Here is a 27,209-nt window from a genome sequence, read left to right as displayed (position 1 = left end):
TTTAATTAAAACGAAGACAGTTACTTTTTTTTTAAAGTAACTGTCTTCGTTTTAAAGTAACTGTCTAAACTGTTGTTTTAATAAGTTTTCAAGCTAAGCAAAACTCAGATGCATATCTTTTACAGAAGCTACTCTAATGTTAAACAAATTTTTTTTGTGTTCAAAAGCAACCTTTTACAATCAATGAGGTTGCTGGAACCTGTTGAGATAAATTAGTTTATGCTCTTACTCTTTTAATTTTTGGTCTGAAAGGATCAGAATTTGAAATCTTATCTTAATATTTCAAGCTCCAACAATTAATTTTATTATTTTCAAAATAAATAATTTGTTTATTGATTTATTAGAAGTGTAAAAAACAAACATAGATGTCAGTTTGAAAACATTAAGAAAAACATTTTAAAAATTTTTTCTACTGCGATGTATTTTCTACTGTTGGCCTGTGAAAAATTTTCCCATAAATTTTTGGTCTGAAAGGATCAGAATTCGAAATCCTATCTTAATGTTTCAAGCTTTTGCAATTAATTTTATTATTTTCAAAATAAATAATTATTTTATTGGTTTATTAGAAGTGTAAAAAACAAACATGGATGTCAGTTTGAAACCATTAAGAAAAAAATTTAAGCTACGATGCATTCTCTATTGTTGGCCTGCGAAAATTTTTTCCATAAATTTCGAGGAGAAATTTTAAACGTTCAAGGCTTGTGATTAGATTATCCTTTCATATATTTAAAGCTAAGACACAGTGGTTTAAAGGATAGAGTGTTCGCCTCCCAATAAAGTGACCCAAGTTCCAATTCTGCTTCCGGCTCGCATCAACTACAATGCAGACGTAAAATATCCTCATTGGTAGATGCATCATTGGATATAGAATCCCCTTGTCGTCGGGGTTTTCGTGTTATTCCAACGCAAATGTGGGTTCATTCCATCAAAAAGTTCTGCGTGAAGGGTAAGTTTTATCCCACTGCTTGATCCATGAGTTGCATTGTCTTCTGAGTTTGGTTCAAAATTACAAGGCTACACAGTTGAACATTGAGAGTCGTAAACTGAGAATTGGATAGGATGTTTAACATGGGTTATAAAATAGAATATTTAAAATTCATACTCATTCTCTTCCTTTCCTTTTCTCTTAAAATATAACTTTTTATATGATACTATTGAAGATATTTTTGAGCACTAAATATTATTTGAAAATTAAAGTATTCAAAAGATAGAAAAATGTAGACAAACATGTTTATTCGTATTTTATGTTTTTAATAGAATATACACAAAGTAAACATAATATATATTAATAAAAACCTTACTTTTTTTTGTAAATTTGAAGTTCTTAAGTGTATACAAAAGCATTTTAAAACTGAATATGTATTTGCTTTGCAAAATAAAAAAAAAATAACGTAAAAATTCGTAATGTTGAATAATGATGATAAGTTATGTTAGATAATGATAATAAGCAATTTTGAATAAGATATTTATGGCAATCCTTGACTGAGTGAAAAATACCAATGTCACTAATGAAACAAGCTTTATGGTAATGAAATATGTCATTTTTGCTCTTGATATAGAGTAAAAGTTATATTTTATAGTAAAATATTTAAAAAAAAAAAGGCTCACAGCCTTGATTAAACACATTAAAGTAGATAGGATCAATGCATACTATGGTAATGAAATAAGGCATTTTTGCTCTTGACATAGAGTAAAAGTTAATTTTACAGAATTTATAGTAAAATATTTAAAAAAAAAGCTCACAGCCTTGATTAAACACATAAAAGAAGATAAGATTAAAACATACCTTGCTCCAAAAATAACTGTGGAATCATTCTTCAGCCAAAGATAAACATAAGGAATTATACTATCTAATACTTTCCCTTCAATTGCATTGTGAAAGTAAACATCTGGTGTCCATAGATGCTGCCTCCAGTCTGGATTTAGAGCGATTTTCTCTAAGCTTTCATTAACTACTGGGAACATAAGTCTGTGATCTCTCCAAGTTTTGTATAAGAATATGTCGATTACTAAAGACTAAAAGAATATAAAATTTCAAAGAATAAGAAGTTTAATAAGTTATCTAAGTTAATTCAGTCTAATTAAAACATCTAAGTTATTTCAGTTTAATAAGATATTAAGAAGATTAGTAGAGCCTCATCTAGAAATGTCTGTGGGAGGGATCTGTCAGGGGTCCCCTGGTCGTTACTTTAAACTAGATTTTCATGTTGTTCAACTATGAAGTGTTTTTTAATTACAGTAGAGTCCCGATTATCCGAGTTAACGTGGACCATGACTAACTCGGATAACCGAGAAACTTAAAGCCAAGAGTATAAAAAAGGAAAGAAAAAGAGTAGGTATAAATGTAATGTATTTTGCAAATACTAAATTTATACGAGTGCACCACATGCAATTTATATTATAATTAAAAAACTTATTTAAAAACACTCAAAAAGCATACTTAGCGTGAATGAAAGTTTTTACTTTAAGTCCTTAATTGTTTTTTGTTTTGCATTACTTCGGCGTTTTTTTTTTGCAGCAGTTTCGCCATTTTCTTAGGGATAACAGGAAATTGGAATGCTAGTGTCGCTTCTTCTTGTTGTTTTATATATTCAATAGCACTTTTGATAGCTTTTAGTCCTTATGTATGAGAGATTTTTATATGTTCAGGGCTGATTGTGCTCCGGAAAAAATCCGGATTTTTCGCTAACTGTGATCCGGAAGTTTCCGGAGATCGAAGGTCCAGACGTTTCAAAAAATTATTGATCACAGAAGCTTCCGGAAATTTCAAACAAAAATTCTTCCCGGAAATTTCAAAGGTGGAACTTTGTTTGTAAGGGAGAGCCAGAGATATACTTTATAAGCTTATATTCATGCTTAATATAAATTTTTTATCAGTAAATAGTTATTATCATAAACTGAAGAAAAAAGACATATTTGTAAATTTTAATTACTTCTCCAGGTCATCATAGGTATGTGTAAAATTTTAAAAATATTTTAAGTAAACTAAGAAATATTGAGAAAAAGGAAAAAAACCTTATTTAAATTTTTTTTTCAATTTAAATTTTTTGCTTTTAACTCAAGAAATTTTCCGGAATTTCGACTTGGGCTCACAATCACCCCTGCATGTTGACTTTCATTGTCGCTGTCTTCATCATCTTAGCTAAATTCATTTTCATTATTGACGATATTAACGTTCAGATCAATTTGTTGGATTTTGTTTACCTGAGTATTTGGAAGATAAAATTCGGACCTTTTTTCGGTGGAGTTTTAAAAATAAACTAGAACAAATAAACTCCTTGAAATATTTGATAGGTCGATTAAGCGGAAACTCGGATAATCGGATCTCTACTGTATTTATAACGCAAGTAAATAACGATATATTAGTAAATTTGAGCTTATATTTTTTCAACTTTTGTTAACTCATAACTCGAATATTTATTTGCTAAGGAAAAATACAAAACGAAATTATTTGTGGGTGCCCCTAAAAATGTGGGGGTCCTAGGCTTGGGCCTCCAAGGCCTATGATAGTTAGCCATTGAGGATTAGTGATACGGTAAATACTTCCCACTATTGCTTGTTATCAAATTATAATAAAAAAATATTAAGTTGATTAGTGAGCAAATAAATATTTGCAAATGTTGCATGCTAAATCAGATATAAAATTTATTATGGGAGAAAATGGTTAGAGTGAAAAAGTAAATTGATCTTTTGTGGGTATTTTAATAACGTAAGGAACTGTTAAGCATCTAATAAAAAATAAATTATTATGTAGCACAGTGAAACATGCTTAAATTCAACAAGATATTACATTCTCCTAAAAATTCGTGCCGATTATTCGAAAGTGGCGTATGGATTGGTCTGATTGATTCAGAATAATTTGAAACCAAATAATCTGTGTACAAGTTCTATAAGACAGTGAGGAAAAGCGTTGTTCCCAATTAGATGGATGTATACAGTAATTTATCAAAAGCATCCAGAAATATCGAATCAAGTCTTTGCCAATTGTTCTTGGGCCTCGGTTAAGATTTTCTGTGCCATCAACTGTCAATTACAAGACTTTGCGCCTTCAAATTTTCAGTTGTTCTGATCATTACGAAATTATCCTCATAAAAAAAACTTCATCCCTTTGGTCGATAATAATTATATATTTTTCGAAAGTTGGTTTAGGTCTAATTTTTGCCATAAAAAATGATCATAATAAATTCTCTAGTGAAATAAGTTAATTAACTATAGGCGATCGCAATGCTCGAATATGCCATCTAGGGATAGACCGGTTTCATGCCTTTGGCCTTTCTCCCTTCCCTCTCCTCCTCTTTTTAGTTGTATAGGAATGTACTACGATATTTTTCCTTTTTATGTAATGAAAATATTTTTTAAAATTTCCATGATGCTTTTCTTTAGAACTATGTTTAATGTAATTTTCAGTTCCATATAGTTTTAAAAATTAAAAGATTTTAATCTGCATGAAAATCAAGACAGAAACTAGCGTACTTCCTTCCTCTATGACTCTCCACACGCTCAATGGTGAAAGCATGTGAAGTGTTGCCATAAGTTCTGCTCTACGCCACCTGCAGCCCATTTCGATCGCCAATCAAGAGTTGCATTAATTTCCCACTGAATTTTTACAATTCATATGTATTTTTATTTATCATTAAAATTTTTTTATTTAAACAAATAATTAAAAATTACAAACACTAAACGGGGGAAAACTTTAAAAGAATAAGGAAATAACATAAAAAATTCTCCGTATGATATAAGCTTTGAACCAGACATCTTGTATATTGAAATAGCGTCACTGGGATTTTTACTATCCATTTCTTCTCATAGGATAAACTTTTCTTGGGAATAACTTAGCCCTTTAAGTAAATTTAATAAATAAAATATTTAATGATATTCTCGATAGCATATTTGACAAGGAATAGGATAAAACCCCAGTTTGACTCTCTTAAACTTTTAAAATGGAAGCAAAACTTTAATATCTAATCATATATACTATTCTTTTTGAAAAGAATGATCTAAGTTTTAAAATGAACAAATAGCTTGAATAATTAAAAATAATAATAATAATTTGGTGATTGCCACCAACTTAAAAGTAATGAATTATTTTAAACTTTTGTAAATTTTTATGAGCTCGAACAATGCAGTGTTGAAAAAAACTTTTCATTTTCACAAAATTTGCTTTTTTTCATGTAAGCATTCTGCGCCGTTTTCGCAATTAACGTAGAGAGCACTGGCTGAGAATGCACCACTCTTAACCTTATAGTCATGTTACAGTTATTTAAAAGTCATGTTAAAATTCACAACGCGAATGGGGTGGAGCCTCGTTACTGTTAGGGTTATGTTTACCCTATAAGTAGGTTGATCTCCAAACATGAAAACAGGTTCAATCGGTTCTGTTTTGTGCATGTTTGAGAAAGGGTCATCAGGGAGGTGACCTCATATCAGAAAGGTAATGGGTTCGAATTATGGAAAAGGCATGGATGTCCTTCATTATCTGTTCTTACTGTGGGAGCAACGTTGGCCCACGTAATAAGGTGTCCCTGAAAGAGTGGCCAACAAATCTGCCCTACTGATACAAGTAGTCAATCGTAAGCGCATTAGGGAAAAAAATATTTGAGAAAGGAAAAGACCGCGTAGTACGATTCAGAACCGGTTTTTGTATACATGCAGAGTTGAGTCTTGGTGGCTCAGGGGATAGAGCGCTTAACTTCCAATGAGGTGAACCGGGTTCGAATTCCGCACTCAGCTCACACCGCGCACAGTGTTGACGAAAAATATCCTCAGTGCTACCATATTGGTAGTCTTAAACCCAAAATGTGGTCGGCTGTTCAACGACAGTTATAAAATAAAATATATTTAGAGCTATGATAAAGAAGCATTATGAGGAAAATATTTACGTTTTGGCTTAAGCTCGGTTGACAGTTAACTTAGTGTACCATAAAATGGAAATTTGTCTATTTCATAGCATATTATATGAATATGACATCAGTACCTTCGAAAAATATATTCAAATCTACAATTTAAAATCTATAGAAAATGCTTTGTGATCAAAAATAGGTTATACTTAATGCTATCTCTTCTTGCTAATTTTTTTTCTTTCGAGTAGTCAAAAAATAATAAATTACACTCAAAAATATGAGTTTAAGCTATACTAAATATGTTCTTATTGATCAACAAAGATTCTATATCACATAAGCTAAAGCATAAGTTGAGTGGAATTAAAATGTTTAGAGAATCTAGTCTCATATGCAAATTGTTGAAGGATATACGTGCTTCCTCCCTTACACCAGAAATATCGTATTACCTCAATATTATGTGTATGTTATGGATAAAGCAAAACTAAAAGATAAATCTAGGTTTTACTAGTTAAAGTAAGAATAACTTATTCTAGTAGATAAAAACCCCAAAAATGTCCGACGCTTCCAGCTTTAACTGGCTAAAACTATGTCTGCCTAAAACTAACCAAACCTTTTTCATTTTAAGGCCTTTTTGGATGATTACGTTCTTGGACTCTTATTGAGATTGATGGAATTTTATTTTACTTGGATCATGTAATTGATCATCCAAGTTCTCAGCCCAAACCCTTGGGTGACAGTAGAGCATGTTTTACTTGTCATTCAAGTTTTACATACCTTTACCAATCTGTTTCTAAGACATCAGGGATTCTGTATATGGTTATTTCATTTTGATGTCAGTTTTCATATATTCTAGTCTAAATTAAATTATATGTTAGGATTTATTTGTGTTATTTTGATTTTATTTTGTAATTTTGTCTTCATGCAAGTAAGACTTTTATTATCTTGAGTCTGAACAATGCGCATATTCAGGTTTTTCATCTCTCCAATAAGTAACATCTCAATAAATCATAAAATTTCTTGGACAGAGAAATTCCTCCAAGTCCTCTGATTGAAGCACTTGGTCCCTATAAATAGGGCTTAAGTCTCGTACAATATTTGGATTCATTTCTAATTTGGATTCAGTTCTCTGATTCAAGCACTTGGTCCCTATAAATAAGGTCTAACCCTTTCGCTCCGACTGTCACAAATACGTGCCAGTATAAAACCTTATCGACCAGGGTAAAAAGATAAAACTGGTAATCAAAGTAATTCTTTAGCAGTTTATTTGTGGGCGGAGTTATAATTGTTTGATTTATTTAATTCACCATTACTTTGTCCAAAATAAAACTATTTAGTTATACTTTGAATTAACATTGATTATATATATGATTAAACTAACAATAATTAAAGTAAAAGCAAANTATAATTTTTTGATTTATTTAATTCACCATTACTTTGTTCAAAATAAAACTATTTAGTTATGCTTTGAATTAACATTGATTATATATACGATTAAACTAATAATAATTAAAGTAAAATCAAAATAAGTCTGTCAAATTAGAAACGACTACATTTAAGTTACCGTTTTTTATTTAATTACATCCTGATTCTAATTTTGAACGAATGCTTTTGGGAATCACCCGTCCCCAAGGGGTTAAGTCTCATGCAATATTTGGATTCATTTCATCGATGTTCATTTAAAGTTAAGGACAAAGGCTTTTCTACACTGATGAGTTTTGTTTCAAGGTTAAGTGCTAGTGCCCTTAATCTTGCATTGTTAATAAATTGCAGGTATTGATTTCGGGTTTTAATCAACTAGGTTGGCAACCCCCACTTCAACCAGATAAACTTAGATTCATTTTTGCTTTATTCGTAGAATATGTGCGAAATAAAGAGTTTTAAATATTTATTCCTACCTTAAACTCAACAAATTGTTGCTCATCATCCAAAGGTGGGTAGTTTTGGCCGACTTCCCCGAAATTCAGACGGCAGGATTTCGTAAATGTATTCTCATCCTTGAAGGATTAAGAAAATTTTCTGTATTAAAAACTATTTTGATGTGAAGTCTAAGGAAAAAAATTTTCTTGGTTAAATTACTTCGCAGAGGTCTACTCAACTTTTTAATTTATGCGGACTAATTAAGTTAAAGCTTTATCGAACCATAAACAAAGTGTTTTTAATTTTATAAAAATCTATGGCACTGAGCAGTTTTTTCTTTTAATTTCAGCAGTTGTCTTTATGATTTTATTTCATGACTAAGCAATTTTCACTCTTTATATTCGCGATGTGCTAAATGTTTATCTAGCAAATAATGGAAACTAAATTATTCCCAATAAAATTTTCAATTAATTTTCTTGATAGGGGAAAGGGATCCTTATGAACCCGAAATAGAAAACCCGTAAAAATTGTCAATGAATGGCAGTACCAGACCTACTCTACAAAACTTCCATAGCAGTCATAGAGTCATTTCTTTATTTAACCTGGTGTTGCACTTTTATCAACGATTTCTTCAAGTAAAAACATAGCTTAAGCTAACTAATAATCTGAAATCAATTATTGCAGAATATTATATGAACATTCAAGTAAATTTATATTTACTGGATTAAGAATTTTTGTTTTTGCATATTATGCATGATGGAGCACTTGTGTACACTATACCTTCAGCAGATGTAGACAGTTTACATGTACCCCTCTATTGTCCCTCCATATTATTAAACTTTCCTACTTTTTGCTCACATAAGTAACACCCATTGGCTGTAAGCATTTACGATTGGATTTATTGATTGGTTAACTAATACCGAATAAAAAAAAAACAATCTATTCATGAAGATGTTGAGCTCTCTATGGCAGCATGTTATCAAGTTTTTACCATTCAAAACATAAGATGATTTTTTTTTAAAAGTTAGACACTTGGCCCTTCTCCAAAAGTGTTTTCTCTGAGGTTGATTTTCTTGCTGATAAATGCAACAGACCAAAAAGCAAAATAGATTCCCCTGCTCTGTTAGAAATTATTGATGATTTTAACAACAGTGTCACCAGTAGTAACTGTCCTTCAATTGACCCACTTCCAAAATGTAAGTAACTTTAAAAAAAAAAAAAGTGAAAAGGGGAATCATGCATGCTAACTTATACAATTGGGGAAGAATTTTACATTCTACAAAGAATTTCAAAAGCTATAAAGAAGTATTAGATAAAACGAAGAAAAAGCATGAGCATAAAACAACAGTATTAAAGCAAAAAAGAAAAGAAAAAAAGCTCATTACAACATTTGAGGAAAAGAATGTTTCTATTACCCGGTAGGTAAATTACAAAACAGCGGCCATCAACGATTCTTTGATTTTTTTTTTCTCCGCTGGAGAGTTTTCTCTTGACTGTCAGTTGATCGCAATTATGATGTAAGCCAAACAGAAGAGCGGGCTATAAAGGTCGCTGGATTGGAAAATCGCTTCCCAATTGGCAGTTCTGTTAACACAGGGTTGTTAACTACTACGCTTTTTGCAAAATACCTTAGAGAGTGGTAAACAAAAACTAAAATTTAGAATACTAGGCGATTTTGTCCAGTTTTTATAAGCCTCACCACGACAGACTAGGGCGAAGTGGCGTTTCGTATGAACTTTTGAACCATTTTGAAGTGGTGGTGTGGAAAATAAGTATAAATGAATGAAAAATAATACATTGCGACATATACATAGCTACCATTATAATAAATATTTACAAAAAGCGTCGAAAGTTGGCAGCACTGCTTACATACAGCTTCCGAATTTTTCCGTTTTAGCAGGGAAATCTTTCCAAATGGTAGCGAATTGTTACTTAAATACTTATGTTTTAGTTTAAAAAATGCGATTAGCAGTAGGTTTACGGAACGCGTCATTTTGACGCATTTCGAATTTTGTAAGGAAAATTACAAAACCCGTTTACATTTTTATTTTATCTCCTGTAATGACTTTTATTCATTGATCGAGGTAAATATATATTGAAGTCTATTTTCTTTTAAAAGCGTTGAAATATTGAAATTCTCTTTGTGGTATACCTATCTCTACGGATATGCGTCAATTTCGACAAAATTTTGAGTAAACATGCAAGCATCAGATCAATAATAAATAGGAATGTACCGACAATACTTCGATCCGATATCGTCATCTTAAATGAAACAAGCGATAAGCAACTGTTGCCGATAAGTAATAATAGAAAGAACAAACGCAGAATGTCAGATTTTGAAGGCTTCAGTTGCTTAGTTCCAGTATTGAAAAATAAAGTACTGGAATATTTCATAAATATCTACCTCATATTTTAATTTTTTTCTTATAGTATATAATTACATTGCTTTCTAAGTGCAGAGATACCAACTGGTCCGGACACGCCATAATAATTAGAAAAAAAAGATAAATAACTACTAAGTTACAGCAAGGGGGATAAAAGCGGAGAGCATAGATCCCCCCCATCACTATCATCATCATCAACTACTAACTCCATACCTGCCAACTCTTCCGGATTCTCACCAAAGCCAAAAGTCATAGTCGCCCAAGGGCACACACTAAGAGATGAAAAAGTCAGATGCCCGCTTCGCGGGCAGGCACTTTAAATAACAATATATCTAGTCTAGTCTAGTCTTCCGGATTTTCCGGAAGATTTAATTTTCATATTTAAAGTGGTAGTAAATATATACTATTTTTCTTTTATAAACTTAATTTTTTAATGATTTTAATCACCACTATTCTTACAAAAATTAAGCAGATATATTAATATGCGTTACTACTCATGGTTGTCAACTCAAGTTTTCTCAAATACAACGTATTTGTTTGATTAAAATTGAAGTTTTAATTCCATTTTAATACCACTGGGAAAAATGATAATGGAAGGGATTAAAAGTTGGCAGGTATGTAACTCATTTTTGTAGATGTAAAGTGGTGATATATAAGCCTACGAATTATTTAGAAATAGTGGTCGAAAAAAATTTTCTAAATTGAATTTACTAAACCAAGAATCACAGTTGATAAACTACCACTTAAAATATATATTTGCTTTCCGGAGAAAGTTGGCATCTCTGTAAGTGCTGTTATATGTATTCGTTAATGCGTCAAATTGACGCGTGTTCGTAGAGATAGATATATAAGAAACGTCCGTAAACCTAGTGGTAAAAGGATCTTAACCATAGTGGCATATATATACCCAACCATATTTAAAAAAAAAACGATTATCATTCGGGGAAGTTTTAAATGTTAGCTGAATTGTACAAAAATATCTTTAACACGATGGGCATGGGGGTCACCGGTGACTGGCACTGAATTTGTTCGTAGCGCCACGTGGGTCACCGGTGACCGGCGAAGCCAAGATTATTAGAAACACATAATTTGAGTAAATTTTTAATTTTTTATATTATTATCGATAAAATGGTTTGAAAAAATTAATGCAAAATAGAAGACACAAAAATAGTTTTCCTTATATATCACAGAGATGCCAACTTGCTCCGGACAGCGAATAAGTATTTTCTACTGGTAGTTTATTAATTGTGATTCTTGGTTTAAAAAATTCAATTTAGTAGATTTTTATTCACCACTATTTCTAAACAATTCGTAGGCTTACATAATTCACCACTCTTTTCAGATATGGCATGACATACCTGCCAACTCTTCCGGATTTTCCGGAAGATTCTATTTTTATATTTAAAGTGGTAGTAATTATATACTATTTCTTCTTTTATAAACTTAATTATTAAATGATTTTGATCACCACTATTCTTACAAAAAGTAAGCTTACAAAAGTTCCATTTTAATACCACTGGGAAAAATGATAATGGAAGGGATTAAAAGTTGGCAGGTATGGCATGATAAANACACCATTTGAGGATTTTACATTACACCATTTGAGGACAAAAAAGTTCTGTTTTTTTTTCGATAGAGAGTTTTCTATTGACTGTCAGTTGGTCGCAATCATGATGTAAGCCAAACAGCGGGCTATAAAGGCTGCTGGATTGGAAAATCGCTTCCCAATTGGTAGCTCTGTTAACATAGGGCTGCTAAGTACTATACACTTTTTGCAAAATACCTTAGCGAGTGGTAGACAAAAACCTAAAATTTAGAATAGTAGGCAATTTTGTCCAGTTTTTATTAGCCTCACCCCGAGAGGCTAGGGCGAAGTGGTGTTTCGTATGAACTTTTGAACCATTTTGAAGGGTTGGTGTGGAAAATAAGTATAAATGAATGAAAAATAATACATTACGACATATACATAGCTACCATTAGAATAAATATTTACAAAAAGCGTAGAAAGTTGGCAACACTGCTTACATACAACTGCCAATTTTTCCGTGTTAGCAGGAAAATCTTTCCAAATGGTAGCGAATTGTTACTTAAATCCTTATGCTTTAGTTTAAAAAATGCGATTAACGGTAGGTTTACGGGACGCGTCATTTTGACGCATTTCGAATTTTATAAGGAAAATTACAAAACCCGTTTACATTTTTATTTTATCTCCTGTAATGATTTTTATCCATTGATCGAGGTAAATATATATTGAAGTCTATTTTCTTTTAAAAGCGTTGAAATATTGAAATTCTCTTTGTGGTATACCTATCGCTACGGATATGCGTCAATTTCGACAAAATTTTGAGTAAACATGTAAGCATCAGATCAATAATAAATAGGAATGTACCAACAATACTTCGATCCGATATCATCATCTCTAATGAAACAAGCGATAAGCAACTGTTGCCGATAAGCAATAATAGAAAGAACAAACGCAGAATGTCAGAGTGTCAGATTTTGAAGGCTTCAGTTGCTTAGTTCCTGTATTGAAAAATAAAGTACTGGAATATTTCAAAAATATCTATCTCATATTTTCATTTTTTTTCTTATAGTATATAATTACATTGCTTTCTAAGTGCAGAGATACCAACTGGTCCGGACAGGCCAAAATAAGTAGAAAAAAAAGAGAGTAAAAAACTACTAAGTTACAGTAAGGGGAATAAAAGCGGAGAGCATAGATCCCCCCCATCACTATCATCATCATCAACTACTAACTCATTTTTGTAGATGTAAAGTGGTGATATATAAGCCTACGAATTATTTAGAAATAGTGGTCGAAAAAAATTTTCTAAATTGAATTTACTAAACCAAGAATCACAGTTGATAAACTACCTCTTAAAATATATATTTGCTGTCCGGAGAAAGTTGGCATCTCTGTAAGTGCTGTTATATTATGTATTCGTTCATGCGTCAAATTGACCCGTGTTCGTAGAGATAGATATATAAGAAACGTCCGTAAACCTAGTGTTAAAAAGATCTTAACCATATTTAAAAAAAAAAAACGATTATCATTCGGGGAAGTTTTAAATGTTAGCTGAATTGTACAAAAATATCTTTAACACGATGGGCATGGGGGTCACCGGTGACCGGCACTGAATTTGTTCGTAGCGCCACGTGGGTCACCGGTGACTGGCAAAGCCAAGATTATCAGAAGCACATAATCTGAGTAAATTTTTAATTTTTTATATTATTATCGATAAAATGGTTTGAAGAAATTAATGCAAAATAGAACATACAAAAATAGTTTTATTTATATCTCACAGAGAAGCCAACTTGCTCCGGACAGCGAATAAATATTTTCAAGTAGTAGTTTATTAATTGTGATTCTTGGTTTAATAAATTCAATGTAGTAGATTTTTATTCATCACTATTTCTAAACAATTCGTAGGCTTACATAATTCACCACTCTTTTCAGATATGTCATGATAAATCTTTTAAAATACTAGCAAAATTTGCTAATGTTTGCAAATTTAGTTTGCAGTAATTTACCGTTTGGCCAGACGGGCAAGCCATGTAAAATTAGCGTGGCACTCAACGTGTTAACTTTAATTAGTACTTTAATACCAATTTTAATTAATTATAATTATAATAAAAAAAATTTCTCATAAAAGAGGAACAGTTCGCAGCTTTATATCTATGGAAATATTATATATTATTAGAAATATATTTAAATGTGGAGTACATATATGGAAATATTTCTTCACGGAAAAAAGTAAATATTAGTGAGTAGTTTCTATTTTACTTTCATTTTACTATATTCTACATGCCAGCTTACTCCGTGATAGCGGGATTTTTCTTCAACTTGTAAAGTGGTAGTAAATTTTATGCTTTACATTTCATTGAATTACTTTACATTTCATTGAACAAATTTGATTTAAAATGATTTCGACCACCACCTTATGAAAAGCAATATAATCGTATGTATAAAAGTAATATAATCATATCTATATTGAAGCTTAGGAGTGCTGGTATAATCAAACAAATTAATCTTATCTTATTCGCATATATTATGTTAGTTTACTATTTTAAATATCACGAAGAGTTATAAGGACTTCTAGGTTAGCATCCATGTTTTTAAAATTGATTTGACTTGTTAGCGTGCATGTTTTCATTGTCGTCTTACTACATAAATATTTTACGCTTTGTGAAAACAAGCTGTAAATGAATAGATCTTACTACCAGTTTTTTTCTTCATCTTTTTATTCCCTCTGTGTATATATTAAGGACTTTTGTCCTATTAATGATAAGCGTTATCTTGAAACTTTGAAGAGAGCGTTTATTTCGTGAAAACGCCAATATTTTCATGTAGAGACTTGTTACCTTGTGGAAATTCCAAAAAATAGCGATAACCTATCGGTAAAGCATACTCATCAGTTTGATGCTAAAACGTGATCTTAGGAAAAAGACATTTCAATTTATTCATAATTTTTTTTTATTATAACCGCAAATGCTATTGCAAATGCTCCGGACTCTACAAACTAAAATTTGCAAATTTTCGGTTTATTTTCTCAACTTTTCAAAAAGCTCAATACGGCTTAACTGTCTTCTTCTTTATGTAACTTAACTGGGCACCTGGGTCGCACAGCGACCCCTATCCCATCCATCATGATTTTATCAGTAGATGTAGTGAAAACATTTTGTGTTCTGCAGACTGTGTGGTGGCTGATTTCAAAGTTCAAGCACCTTGCTTGTGAAAATAACACTAATGGAAATTATATGGAGCAGCTTGCTCTTAACTAAATGTGGCTGTATGCAGTTTGATGGTACGGCTTAACTGTAGAAAAGTGGCGTATCACATAAGCCTTTGAGTTATTTAGAAGTCGTGGTGAGTAAAAACCCTTTAAATCGAATTTGCTAAACCAAGAATCATGCATTAAAATACTACCTCTCGAAAATATTTACCCACTCTCCAGAGAAAGTTGGCATATCTGCAGGACTAAACTTTAATTTTAGGTTTCTACCACTTTTGATTTACCATAAATTTCAATAAATTACGGTAGACTATCCAATCACTCCTGTAAGATTTTAAATGGTGTCAGCTTTGCACATGTGCATACCAGTTGCAACAGCTTGCTGCAGTGTTGGTGTGCAGATAATATTATATGAATCGTTGCTTGTTATTTACATGGCGGAAAGCCTATAAATACTAAGACGGTAAAGAGCTGAAACTGGTCAGTAAGGCATGCTAAATTTCTTTTCGAGAAAAATAAATTTTTTTTAACTACCAAGATTTTTTTTTACCATTATAACATACATTTAATTACTCAAATGAGCTACTCAATTAGATGACCCAAGATTGAATCTCAGCACTGACTATTTGATGCGAATTCTGCTCTCGGCTCTTACTGAATACAGTGCTCTTGCAAAATATCCTCAATGGTAGAAGGATCATGGGTTAAAATCCTCCTGCCGCTGGGCTAACCATGCGAGTTTTTTGTGGTTTCCCTCTCAATGTTACGCTCATGCGGGTTAGTTTCATCAAAAAATGCTCCAAGAAGGCTAGTTCCAATGCTTGATCAAAGAGTTCTTTTGCTTCTTGGGTTGGGTACGAAATTACTAGGCTACGGCGTTGAAGGTTAAAAGTCATAAACTCAGAATTGAGTTGGCTGTCCAACGTCAGTTATGAAAATAAAGTAAAAACAAAGTATTCTTAAGTTAAAGAATATTTACATTGTAATGATCTAAACCTTCATTATTAAGTACATTTAGAAACTATAACTTATTTTTTGTCAAACGTTTATCTGTTAAAAAATGTAGTTTGCTAATTAAAAATTTATGAAAGCAACAAATTTTAGTATTTTACGTGATCAAATGCACGCTTCTTTTGGTTGGATGACTAAGTCATATTCTTCCCCCTCCCCTCTGTCTGACACAAGTAATTTGCTTCTGTTGTAGTAGCAATGATAAACAATACTTAATGCTTCAAATGAGCATAGATAACTACTGTTTAGAACTAAAGGAATGAGTAATTATTTTAGAAAAAGGAATCTTGGCAATATTCCCTAATGAGACAGGTGAAATCCTTAGATTTAACATCGTACGACACCAATAAATATAATCTTCTTTCATCCACTTCAAAAGTGTCCCGGCAGAGAAAAAAAATCTCGTAATTAATCAAGTTGCCAGTAAGTTTGAGTTTACCTTTGCGGTAAAGTGATTAAAATTAGTATCTTGTGAAAAGTTACATGTTATGCATCAACCGGCGATGTAAAAGATTCTATTTTAACACGGATATTTTTATGAATAATTTGAAACTATTTACAGAATGACGATTGCCTTAATTTAATATGCTTTAGTTGTCCAGCAACAGAGAGAATGAATGCCATAAACTTTCCCCCTTGAACAATGAACAATTTGAAGTGACATGAAATTTTTTTTGTTAGTTTATTGATTGGTGATCTTTCTTTCCTTCCTAAAAATTATAGATTGACCAATCAATTATTTCATTGTTAACATTAAGTATTGTGAATACACGGAAACAATGAATTGAATATTTTTTAAGAATAATTTAAAGTTATTGACGGGACGATAATTGCCTTAATTTATAATGCTTTAGTTGTCCAGCAACAGAGATAATGAATGCCATAAAATTTCCCCCTTGAACAATGGACAATTTGAAGTGACATTAATTTTTTTTGTTAGTTTATTGGTTGGTGATCTTTTTTTCCCCTTCAAAAATTATAGATTGACCAATCAATTATTTCATTGTTAACATTAAGTATTGTGGGTACAAGGAAACATGGAAATAAATATTTTTATGAATAATTTGAAATTATTTGCCGAACGATAATGGCCTCAATTTATAATGCTTTAGTTGTCCAGCAACAGTGGGAATGAATGCTATAAAATTTCCAACTTGCAATGAATTGTTTGTAGACATTGAAAATTTTTGATTGTATATTGGTTGGTGATCTTTCTTTTTCTTCATCAGAAAGTTAAAGACTGATTAATCAATTATTTCATTGTTAATATTAAAGCAAGCGGATATACGGAAATTAATATTTTTATGAATAATTTGAAATTATTTATCGGACGTTTAATTCCTGAATTTAAAATGCTTCAATTGTCCAGCAATAGAGGGAATGAATGCCGTAAAATTTCCCCCTTGAACTATAAATTATTTACAGACATTGAAAGTTTTTTATTGTATTTTGATTGGTGATCTTTTGTTTTCTTCAAAAAGTTAAAGACTGATAAATCAATTATTTCGTTGTTAACATTAACCATTTCGGGACGGGTAAGTCATAAATGTATTCGTAAGGAATCAGCATCTGGATGTTAAAAAATAAAAAGCGGTGGCTTAATTTTGGGTTTTGGTTAGTACCATTAAAAAGTTTTCCCCGAAGTCTAATTTGTCTCAATGCTTGATACAAGTGTTCCCTTGTCTTCTGGACTGGTAATCGCAAACTCAAAACTGGGTCAGTTGTTCAAAATAAAGTATCAAAATACAAGTATATGTATTATTAATATATTAGGGTGAGCACGAATGATTTGTTTTTCTAAGTCAAATTTTAAGAGTGAAGTAATTGAGCTATCAGTCTTCATCTTTTTGAAAGAAGTTCACACGATACAGCTATTCTTAATTTGTGGAGCCCTGAAAAAACCTTTTTTGTAGTATTCCTGCGTCTTATAAGCTGACCTTCAAATTTTTACTCTTTCCGAGGAAGTATTTCCTAAGCTGTAGTGAGCGACTGATTGAAATGCAATTGTAGATAAATTTATCTTTTCACGATTGGTATGGCTTGCACACTCATTTTCGTTTCTATAACTGGCTCTTATATACAGGGTGTCTCAGTTAAGCGTTTCAGAATTCCTAAGAGTGGTATAGAGCATCCTGACGACTCGAAATCATACAGCAATGCGGGGTTCGGAAATGCTTTCCTGAAGCGGTAATGTACACAGAAGCACCATAAAGAAAAGAGACCGTAAGTGAAAAATCGTTTTAATAATACATTGAAATAAGCATAAGGTACATGGGTCAAAGTAAGTGTTCGAAGTTTCTGCCACCGGCTACAATGCACACCTCACATCTTCCGCGCATGGACATCCGAACATTCAGCAATACTCCAAGCATATCTCGAATTTCTCCGGCAGTTACTGCAATTCTTACAACCAGCTCCTCAGCATTGTCAACAGGGGTGCCACAAGCCAGCGTTTTCATATGACCCCAGAAATAAAAAGCAAGACATGATAGGTCTGGTGACCGAAGAGGCCAACGCACTGGAAAGCTCGGAACTTTCGTACAACGCCATCTGCCGCCTCTGGAAAGCAAATCCGACCCCGCATTGCTATATGATTTCGATTCGTCGGGATGTACTCTACCCCTCTTAGGAGTTCTGAAACGTTTAACTGAGACACCCTGTATATTTATTTGCATTTAGTGGTAGTCAAAATCATATTAAATTTATTTTATTAATTCATGAATTAAAAAAAAAGTACAAGATTGGTTACCACGATAAAAATAAAATACTACGAACAATTCGTAGATGTTGGCAGCTATCTTTTGCCAAGCTCTCAATTCAGGACAAGACAAGACAGCTATCCTGTGAGCAACCCCACTGCTTGCTCTCTTCAATGTCCAACCTAAAATAGCACTGAAATTTTGTGATGAATGGGATAGGGGGCGCTTCGTGTCCCAGGTGCCCAGAAAAGTCAAAACACTTGGACTAGGCAGCTATCTTGTCAAGTTTTTTTTAAAGAAATGAAAAATTATCTTACCATATCTACCACGTTTATTCCCCGTATGTTCAAAATTTCTATTTGAATGCTGACATCAGCAGGAGAACCTGTATGGAATCAAAGGAATCATAATTAATGAGACTGATTTAGATGATATTTAAATTTTCATCAAACCCTTATGTAAGAGACATTATTTTGAGCTTCAGACAAAGTGTGGTTGTTGTACTTTTTAATTGGTTTGATTATTTTTTATATTTAAACAGGTTTTGAAAAATGAATATGAATATTGCCCTCCTCGGTAGTAAATTTGAATGTTCAAGGTCATTCAAGATCATTTCTTTAAAAGTGAAATCTAAATATGTTTTAAGGGGTTTATCTAAATGAAGCAACAACAACCAAAGTTTTGCTTTGCTATATTATTAGCATGTCGCTGCCTACTTATGGACACGCACTCTTTTTCATGGGGCAAGGTTGCTTTAAAGAGTTATGCTGCCCTGAAAATCTAGGTTGAACAATTGCACCGCAGTAATTTCTTTACTGAATATTAACCCCTTAACGCACAGATTGTTTGAAAAAAACCGCCCCCCCTAAATTTTTTTTTATGTAAAAACACACACTTTAGAACATTGTCTTTTCTTTTAATGATACACTGCGCTTTTGTTCCACGGTAAAAGGCTACATTCAGAGATGCCAACTGCTCCGGATTTGCCAAAATAATAACGATAAATAACTAAGTATATTTTGCAAATATTTGACTATTTTTGCGTGCTTTTTAAAAGGTATAGCATGACATAAGTATTATAAGTTGTGAATTATATAAGCCTGCGAATTATTCAGAAATAGTTTTGAATAAAAATTTACTAAAGTGAATTTGTTAAATCCAGAATCACAATTGATAAACTACCACTTTAAAATATATATTTGCTGTCCGGAGCAAGTTGGCATCTCTGTATATTTTATTCTTGAATAAATAAGTGTCATAGTTTACAATCCTGTGTAAGTGATAAATATCAATAAAACGATTTTTTTTCTTAGCTTTCACATTGTTATTTTCAATTCTCGATTATATTCGAGTGGGAAAAATTATAGTAGCATAAAACACAACGCCGCTTGAATTATCTCGAGTGTACACAGTTGGCCTGTTTATCGCGCTCGAATTAACTCGAGCGCACAAGTTAAGGGGTAAAAGTTCACTATTAGGACAAGTTCTGGCACTTTCATGAGTTATCGATGCTTTTTGTTGATAGAGTCATTCAAACTTCCAAACAATACAAAATCTGCAATTTTTTATTTAGCTTTTCTCAAAACGGCATCGTTTCTCAATAAATAAATAAATAAAGAACTATATCAACTTGTAGGTAAATGTATCTGCAAACGCGTGGAAAAGAAAATCAGCGGAATTGGCTCATTTTCAAGAAAAGAAATACCCAAGTTTCATATAAATGCTATCTTAAAAATCACATCCCTCATCCTTTTTGAGACAGAAACGATTTATGTTCCCTTTCAAAAAAAGCTGAAATAAAGAGTTGTTATAAGAACTCTACAGAAACAATTTATGTTCCCCTTCAAAATAAGCTAAAATAAAGAGTTTTGAAAAGAAATCTATCTGCAATTAAAGGTATAATTGTGGAAGAAAAACACCAAGGCATTGTGCCATAAAAGAACTGGAAAAAAATCATGGTTTTTCTAAGTAATGAATTTATAATTGTATTTGTAACTGTAATTGCATTGTATTGTTAGAAATGAACAATAAAATATAAACCCTGTCTCTCTCGTTTATAATTAACTCGTTCCTTAGTGTAACTTAGTTACAGTTTTAAAATAAAAGTTAGGGAGTTTAAAAAACCAACATTTAATGGCACAGGAGCATTTTTTTTCCACACAAGATGTCTTCGCTCTTTTTTCCAGCAATCATCTTTCCTTTACTGTATTTCAGGTGTACATAAATCTTAATTTTACTGGATAATAAAGTATGTCTTAAACAGCCCGATGTAGGCCAGGGAATTTATGGGTTACACAATTTCGTTCCCAATCGTTCGACGACGTCATAAGCATTGCCTACAGGCTACCTTCATTTCACAGATGATGCCAATCGATGTGAAGCTGGGTGGGTTTTAAGCTGCTGCTGGGGATCGAACCACAGTTCTTCATATTGACAGTTCAATATGTGCCATAATCACTGAATCATCGTGGCTTTTTTAATGAGCTATGCACAAATAGAAAGAAAACAAATTTTTGGGATAAAAAATTGCAAACATTTTAATTGCTTAGTGACATCAATGATGTGATAGAAATTATTAATATATCTATGGATATGATAAATCGATGCATGATAGCTAGAAACATTTTTTTTCCTAATGCCCGCCTGTGTTAACATCCGTCAATTCAGGCATCTACAGGGCGATTTGTTGACCTCTTACAGGGGCACCATATTAGGTGGGCCAACGTCGCTCCCACAGTAAGGACAGATAGCACAGAGAAGGAAAGAACCCAGGATTCGAACCCAGTACCTTTCTGAGGCAAGGACAACTCCCTGCCCTTACACAGACCGGTCGGCATAGCAAGAAACATTAAATACCATTATTTACTAATACTATAATGTTTACAAATGAAAAACTATTTTAAAAATATGCAAAACGCAACTTGTATTACCTTCTGTTGCTGGTGTTTGAAAAGACTCATAGTACGAACCCCTTACCGAACTGATCGAACAATACATGATAGCAAGAAACATGAAATACCATAATTTACTAATGCTACAATGTTTAGCCTGGTCGGTAGTGCGCTGGGCGCATGTCCAAGAGTTCGTGGGTTCGATCCCAGCCGGCCAAAGGTGTAGTAAATGGTGACTGATGCACGTTAAATCTCTCGAGTCAAAAAGTCCACCATGTTCCCATAACAAATCAATACCTCTGGGGGTACTGATCCAGGAGTTTCCTTGTCTTCTGGATTTGTTCAAGATTACAAGGCAACGGAGTTGAACATTAGTAGTCTTCCCGAAAATTGGGTTGGCTGTTCAACGACGGATATATAATACTACAATGTTTACAAATGAAAAACTATTTTAAAAACATGCAAAATGCAACTTGTATTACCTTCTGTTGCTGGCGTTTGAAAAGACTCATAGTACGAACCCCTTACCGAACTGATCGAACAATACATGATAGCAAGAAACATGAAATACCATAATTTACTAATGCTACAATGTTTAGCCTGGTCGGTAGTGCGCTGGGCGCATGTCCAAGAGTTCGTGGGTTCGATCCCAGCCGGCCAAAGGTGTAGTAAATGGTGACTGATGCACGTTAAATCTCTCGAGTCAAAAAGTCCACCATGTTCCCATAACAAATCAATACCTCTGGGGGTACTGATCCAGGAGTTTCCTTGTCTTCTGGATTTGTTCAAGATTACAAGGCAACGGAGTTGAACATTAGTAGTCTTCCCGAAAATTGGGTTGGCTGTTCAACGACGGATATATAATACTACAATGTTTACAAATGAAAAACTATTTTAAAAACATGCAAAATGCAACTTGTATTACCTTCTGTTGCTGGCGTTTGAAAAGACTCATAGTACGAACCCCTTACCGAACTGATCGAACAATACATGATAGCAAGAAACATGAAATACCATAATTTACTAATGCTACAATGTTTAGCCTGGTCGGTAGTGCGCTGGGCGCATGTCCAAGAGNAAAAAAAAAAAAAAAAAAAAAAAAAAAAAAAAAAAAAAAAAAAAAAAAAAAAAAAAATAAACAAAACTCAAGAAAGAAATAGATCAAAAATTTATTTTATAACGATATCATAACTGCCAATAAATACGATCATCGAGGGAAACTCTTGTTAAAAGTACCAACATTTATGTTTTTATTTTCAAATAAAAACAGGGCTGCCAACTAATACGCTTTTTGCAAAACATTTTATTGAGCTATAGACGAACGCTTATAGAATTAATGGTAATTTAGATAACATTTCAAAAGCCTTCTGTTGCCATAACCAAAGAGATGGAACCAGGTGCAGATCTGTCAACTTTCCACTCTTTTTTGGGAAAACTTCTTCTAGTGTTACGTTTATGTTTTAATGTAAGATTCTTCGTTTTGTATATTTGATTCAAAGTAACTTTCCACATCACTAAATATGAGTGATTTAAAAGTTCATATGCAGCGCCACTTTTTTTATTTTTATTAAAAAAATTTAAAATGGAAAATGTTTATAGATCAAATTAATTGCATATACTAGCTGATTGCGTTTCTGTAAATGAACAATACGCACTCGAATAAGGTGCCTCAATGATAAGGTACTTCAAGTTCATCATAAAAATTGAGCTAATTCATGTTATTTATTAAAAAAACTTTAATGAACTAAATTTATATATTTTAAATCGGAGTTGGAAACCATTTTTAAGTAATGATTTTAATTTAAATTATGTGTTAAAAATGAGTTTGATGAAACTAAGATTTGATTTGTCAATTCTAAATATAAAAATAAATTTAAAAAACTATAGGTTTTTACAACATAGTGTTGTTAATTAAATAAGATTATAAGAGCAACAGCCCGCTGTGGGCCAGGGGTTCATGGAAGTTTATTTGTCACTAATTAATAAGCCAGCATTAATTACTTCAAATTAATCACAGAAGATATAATAATTCATGCAATCTTTTTTAAAATATATAAATTAAAAAAAGAGGTGCTCAAAAAAAAAAAACTTTTAATATAAAAAACCAGTTTAAAGCTTATTTCTTTCAAAATCTCTTTTAAAAATGATCTTTATGAAATGAAATGATTTAACTTGTATAATCCCAAATACAAAAAAAAAATCAGCTTTTTTACAACATTCACAATATCCCTAATCAGTCCTAGTTATTAAACGAAAATTAATTTCTTGAAATCAATCATAAAAGTTATAAACATTCATATTATAGAGTTAAAAATTTTAATGTAATAAAAGTAGGCACTAAAATAAATTTTTTACTCTAAAAAAAATTTGCTTCAAATTTATTTTTGGATTCTAATTTTCAAAATCGTTATTTTAAATAAATTTGATTTTTAAATTATAATGTATAAAACATTCTTATATAATTACATTTTAAGAGCAAAAACTGAATCCACATTTCGGAGTTGTTCATTGTTTCAAATCGTAAAGATTACAAAAATACAATTTACTTAGTAAATAAACATAAAAGAACAAATGTAAAATTACTTACAAAAATTCCTTTTTTTTATAAAAAAAACTCCTATAACTGTTCTTTAAGCTGGACTTTTTTTAATTTAATTGTAGCTTTTAAAATAGGAAGTTAAAAATAAATTTGATAAAATGATATGTTTTAAATTGTAAACTCTCTAAACATAAAAAACCCATATCGATACAACAGATTTTTTTAAAAAAAGAAATAACAATTCCACTAATTATTAAACCGGGATTTATTACTTCAAAAACTCTTCTTATTAAAATGTTTAATAGTTGAAAAATAAATGCTAAGAAAACCCTTTTATATTATAAAAAAGAGCTTGTTTACAAGGGGGTTTTCTTTTACCACTCATGTAAAATATAAATTTGATAAAATAACCTGAAATTTAAACACAAAAACCATCTAAATAAAATTAATTCCTTCAAAATTCACATTGCAAATAATTAGTTGACCAGAATTAATTGATTCTAACCAGTTATAATAGTTATGAAATTTCATAATATAAATTTTCAATTCTAAATATTTCTAAATATTTAATTCTAAATATTTCTAAATATTTAATTCTAAATATTTCTAAATATTCAATTCTAAATATTTCTAAATATTTAATTCTAAATATTTCTAAATATTTAATTCTAAATATTTAATTCTAAATATTTCTAAATATTTAATTCTAAATATAAAATTCTAAATATTTAATTCTAAAATTCTAAATATTTAATACAACAAAAAACAAGCCCTCGGAAACATTTATAGTTTTTTTTTGTTAAGAAAAACATTAAACTCATTTAAACTTAAAATTCGGTTCCGTTTTTCAAATTTTTAAAAGTACAAAAACAGCACAATTTAAAAAAAAAAGAAATAAATAAATAAACAGTGATTAGTTATTAAGCAAGTATCGTTTGTTTCAAATCATGAAAATAGTAAGAAACAAAACTTACCCTGTTAATGAACAAAATAAAACAAAGATAAGTGTTTGAAAAATCCATTTTTTTGTCAAAAAAACACCGATATCCATTTTATTTTGATTCTACCTTTCAAATTTGATATTAGTTCTTTGAAGGCTAAAGAAAGAGAAGTTCTGGCATAGTTGAACTCTGGCTAGCTTCCACAGAATTGAATTGCATTTGAAATGCGAATTGTTGCGCTAGTAGTTTCACAATTCTAAATTAAATATCCTTCATTCCATAAACTTTTTCGTAGAAATAAATAATATTTCGTACACTAAAATACGGGATTAGATTGCATCGTGAATATATTATGATATGATTAATTAAAATTAAATATTCATTCCTTTTTTATGTTAGTTTTTGCGACCTCTTTCGTTTGTTATATTATGCAGAAATGTTTCGCTAATTATTGTTTGCATTTTTATGAGGGAACAAAGCATAACTTAATTTCATTACTTATTATGTATTAATAATTACGTAATTAAGTGTGCTATTATATGTTTTAATATGTATGTTTAAGTATTTTAACTGGACATTTCGATGCATATATTTGATTTTAAATACCTTAATAAATTAAAAAAATTTTTTTGAGAAAATAACTACGTTTTAAGTTTGCTTCTTCGAGAAGTGATAATTTGGGATAGATAGTTCCTTGTTTGAAATGGAATTAAAAAAATGAAATCTGTGAAAATATTATTAAAGCCGTAATAAGAAAGATTAGTTTTACGATTTTTCAGCTTGTTTTTAAACTAATGAGATTTTTACATCTTATTTTTTAACATTTACGTAGAAAATTAGTAATTAAAAAAAATCAGAGTATTTGTTCATGGAAAGTAGATAAGATCATTTTTTTTAATAAAGCAGATATTCATTGTTTCAGTGAAACAGTGGAAACTTATACATTGACTAGCAGCTTGATATATTTTATGAAAAAGAGGAGAGAGATATGGGATATTTTTGATGCAAAAGCAGTGGTCCGATTTCGGATATTAGCTCCATAGTGGTGCTCCGATAAATATAAAAATATAACTTAGTTTTTAGTTTGCTTCTTAGAGAAGTGATGATTTGGGATGGACAGTTCTTTGTTAGTGAGGAAATTAAAAAAAAAAAACAAGAAAAATCTGCGGAAATATCGTTATACCTCGGAGTAAGAAAGATTAGTTTTGCGTTTTTACTGCCCATTGAAAGCTAAGTAGATTTTTACATTCTGTTTTTGAACATTTACATGGAAAATTAGTAATAACGAAAAATCAGATTAAATGTTTATGGAAAGTATATTAGAACAACTTTTAATAAAAAAGATGTTCATTGTTTCAATGAAACAGTCGAAACCTATGTATTTAGAAATAGACCCGTGGGTTTCTTGAATAATAAATAAATCTTTAATTTATGTAATCTATTACCTCTTTGAGGCAGAAGTGACACCGGTGTCCCTTTTGCATATTTTTTTTGACGCTCTAATTAGAAGCAGAAATGCATTTTGGAATTTTTTACTTACTAAAAACATTTTAATAGTTACTAAATAAATCTATCAGATCATCAGAATTATATTCGTACTAAAAAATAAAAATCTAGAAAAAGGAGTTCGATTTTATTTTTCATTCACACTCAAAAATTTATTGATAATTGATTTTGTGAATGTAAGAAATTTCTTTGATGAGTAACTGTTTCTCTTTAATCCAAATAACTGCAAGTAATTTCAAATTTGAAAGATTATTGTTTGGATGATTTTACCATTAACGCAGAAAAAGTCACCGGTATTTTATGCGGTATTTCATATCCCTAAATTATTAAAATGTTAAATATAGTTTTTTCAAGAGAAAAAAAAAGAATTTTTTTTTGAAGAGAAAGACATCTATATTTCAAGCTGTATTTTATAACCTTAAATTATTACAATGATAAACTTAACATTTTTCACTTATTTAGACCTAAATTAATGCAAAATAATGAATAAAGTATGAAAAATATGTTTATTAAACGTTTTGCGTCAAAGGGTTAAAATAATCCTAGTAAGATTTTTTTCACAAATGAAATTTTTCAGATTATTAAATTTTCTTATTATTAATTATTAAGATTTTTTCACAAAAATTCTTAATTAATAGTACTTTACTTTCTCATCAAGATAATGTCACATTAGCTTGGGTTCTAAATTTTTTAATCTATATCTATTGAGGTTCTCTGTACGCATCGAAACTCCTGTGATGTTTATTCGCATTTTTTTTTCGAAGCATTTCTCGTTTTTGGCTTACTTTACTACTTTCTATTCTTAAAT

The 27,209-nt window shown here is 31.0% G+C and overlaps 1 protein-coding gene and 1 long non-coding RNA gene across 2 annotated transcripts in view; both read right to left on the bottom strand.

The window, feature by feature from the left end:
• The window catches only part of LOC107453414 (glycine receptor subunit alpha-2), a 36,013-nt gene extending 14,477 nt beyond the window's left edge, over positions 1-21,536 (bottom strand). Inside the window, exons 1-4 of the mRNA XM_071188429.1 lie at positions 21,455-21,536; positions 18,842-18,909; positions 7,736-7,834; positions 1,787-2,016 (exon numbers count right to left, since the gene is read on the bottom strand). Of these exons, the coding sequence (XP_071044530.1) occupies positions 1,787-2,016; positions 7,736-7,834; positions 18,842-18,909; positions 21,455-21,536 (479 nt within the window). The remainder of the gene's footprint in view (positions 1-1,786; positions 2,017-7,735; positions 7,835-18,841; positions 18,910-21,454) is intronic.
• A 980-nt stretch (positions 21,537-22,516) lies between these two features.
• LOC139427292 (uncharacterized) overlaps positions 22,517-27,209 on the bottom strand; it is a 297,439-nt gene continuing 292,746 nt past the window's right edge. Inside the window, exon 2 of the long non-coding RNA XR_011638412.1 lies at positions 22,517-22,559. This is a non-coding gene — a long non-coding RNA (uncharacterized lncRNA). The remainder of the gene's footprint in view (positions 22,560-27,209) is intronic.

The sequence above is a fragment of the Parasteatoda tepidariorum genome, chromosome X2 (assembly GCF_043381705.1).
Source record: "Parasteatoda tepidariorum isolate YZ-2023 chromosome X2, CAS_Ptep_4.0, whole genome shotgun sequence".
NCBI classification, from domain to species: domain Eukaryota; kingdom Metazoa; phylum Arthropoda; class Arachnida; order Araneae; family Theridiidae; genus Parasteatoda; species Parasteatoda tepidariorum.
This window is presented reverse-complemented; position numbering and strand designations above follow the sequence as displayed.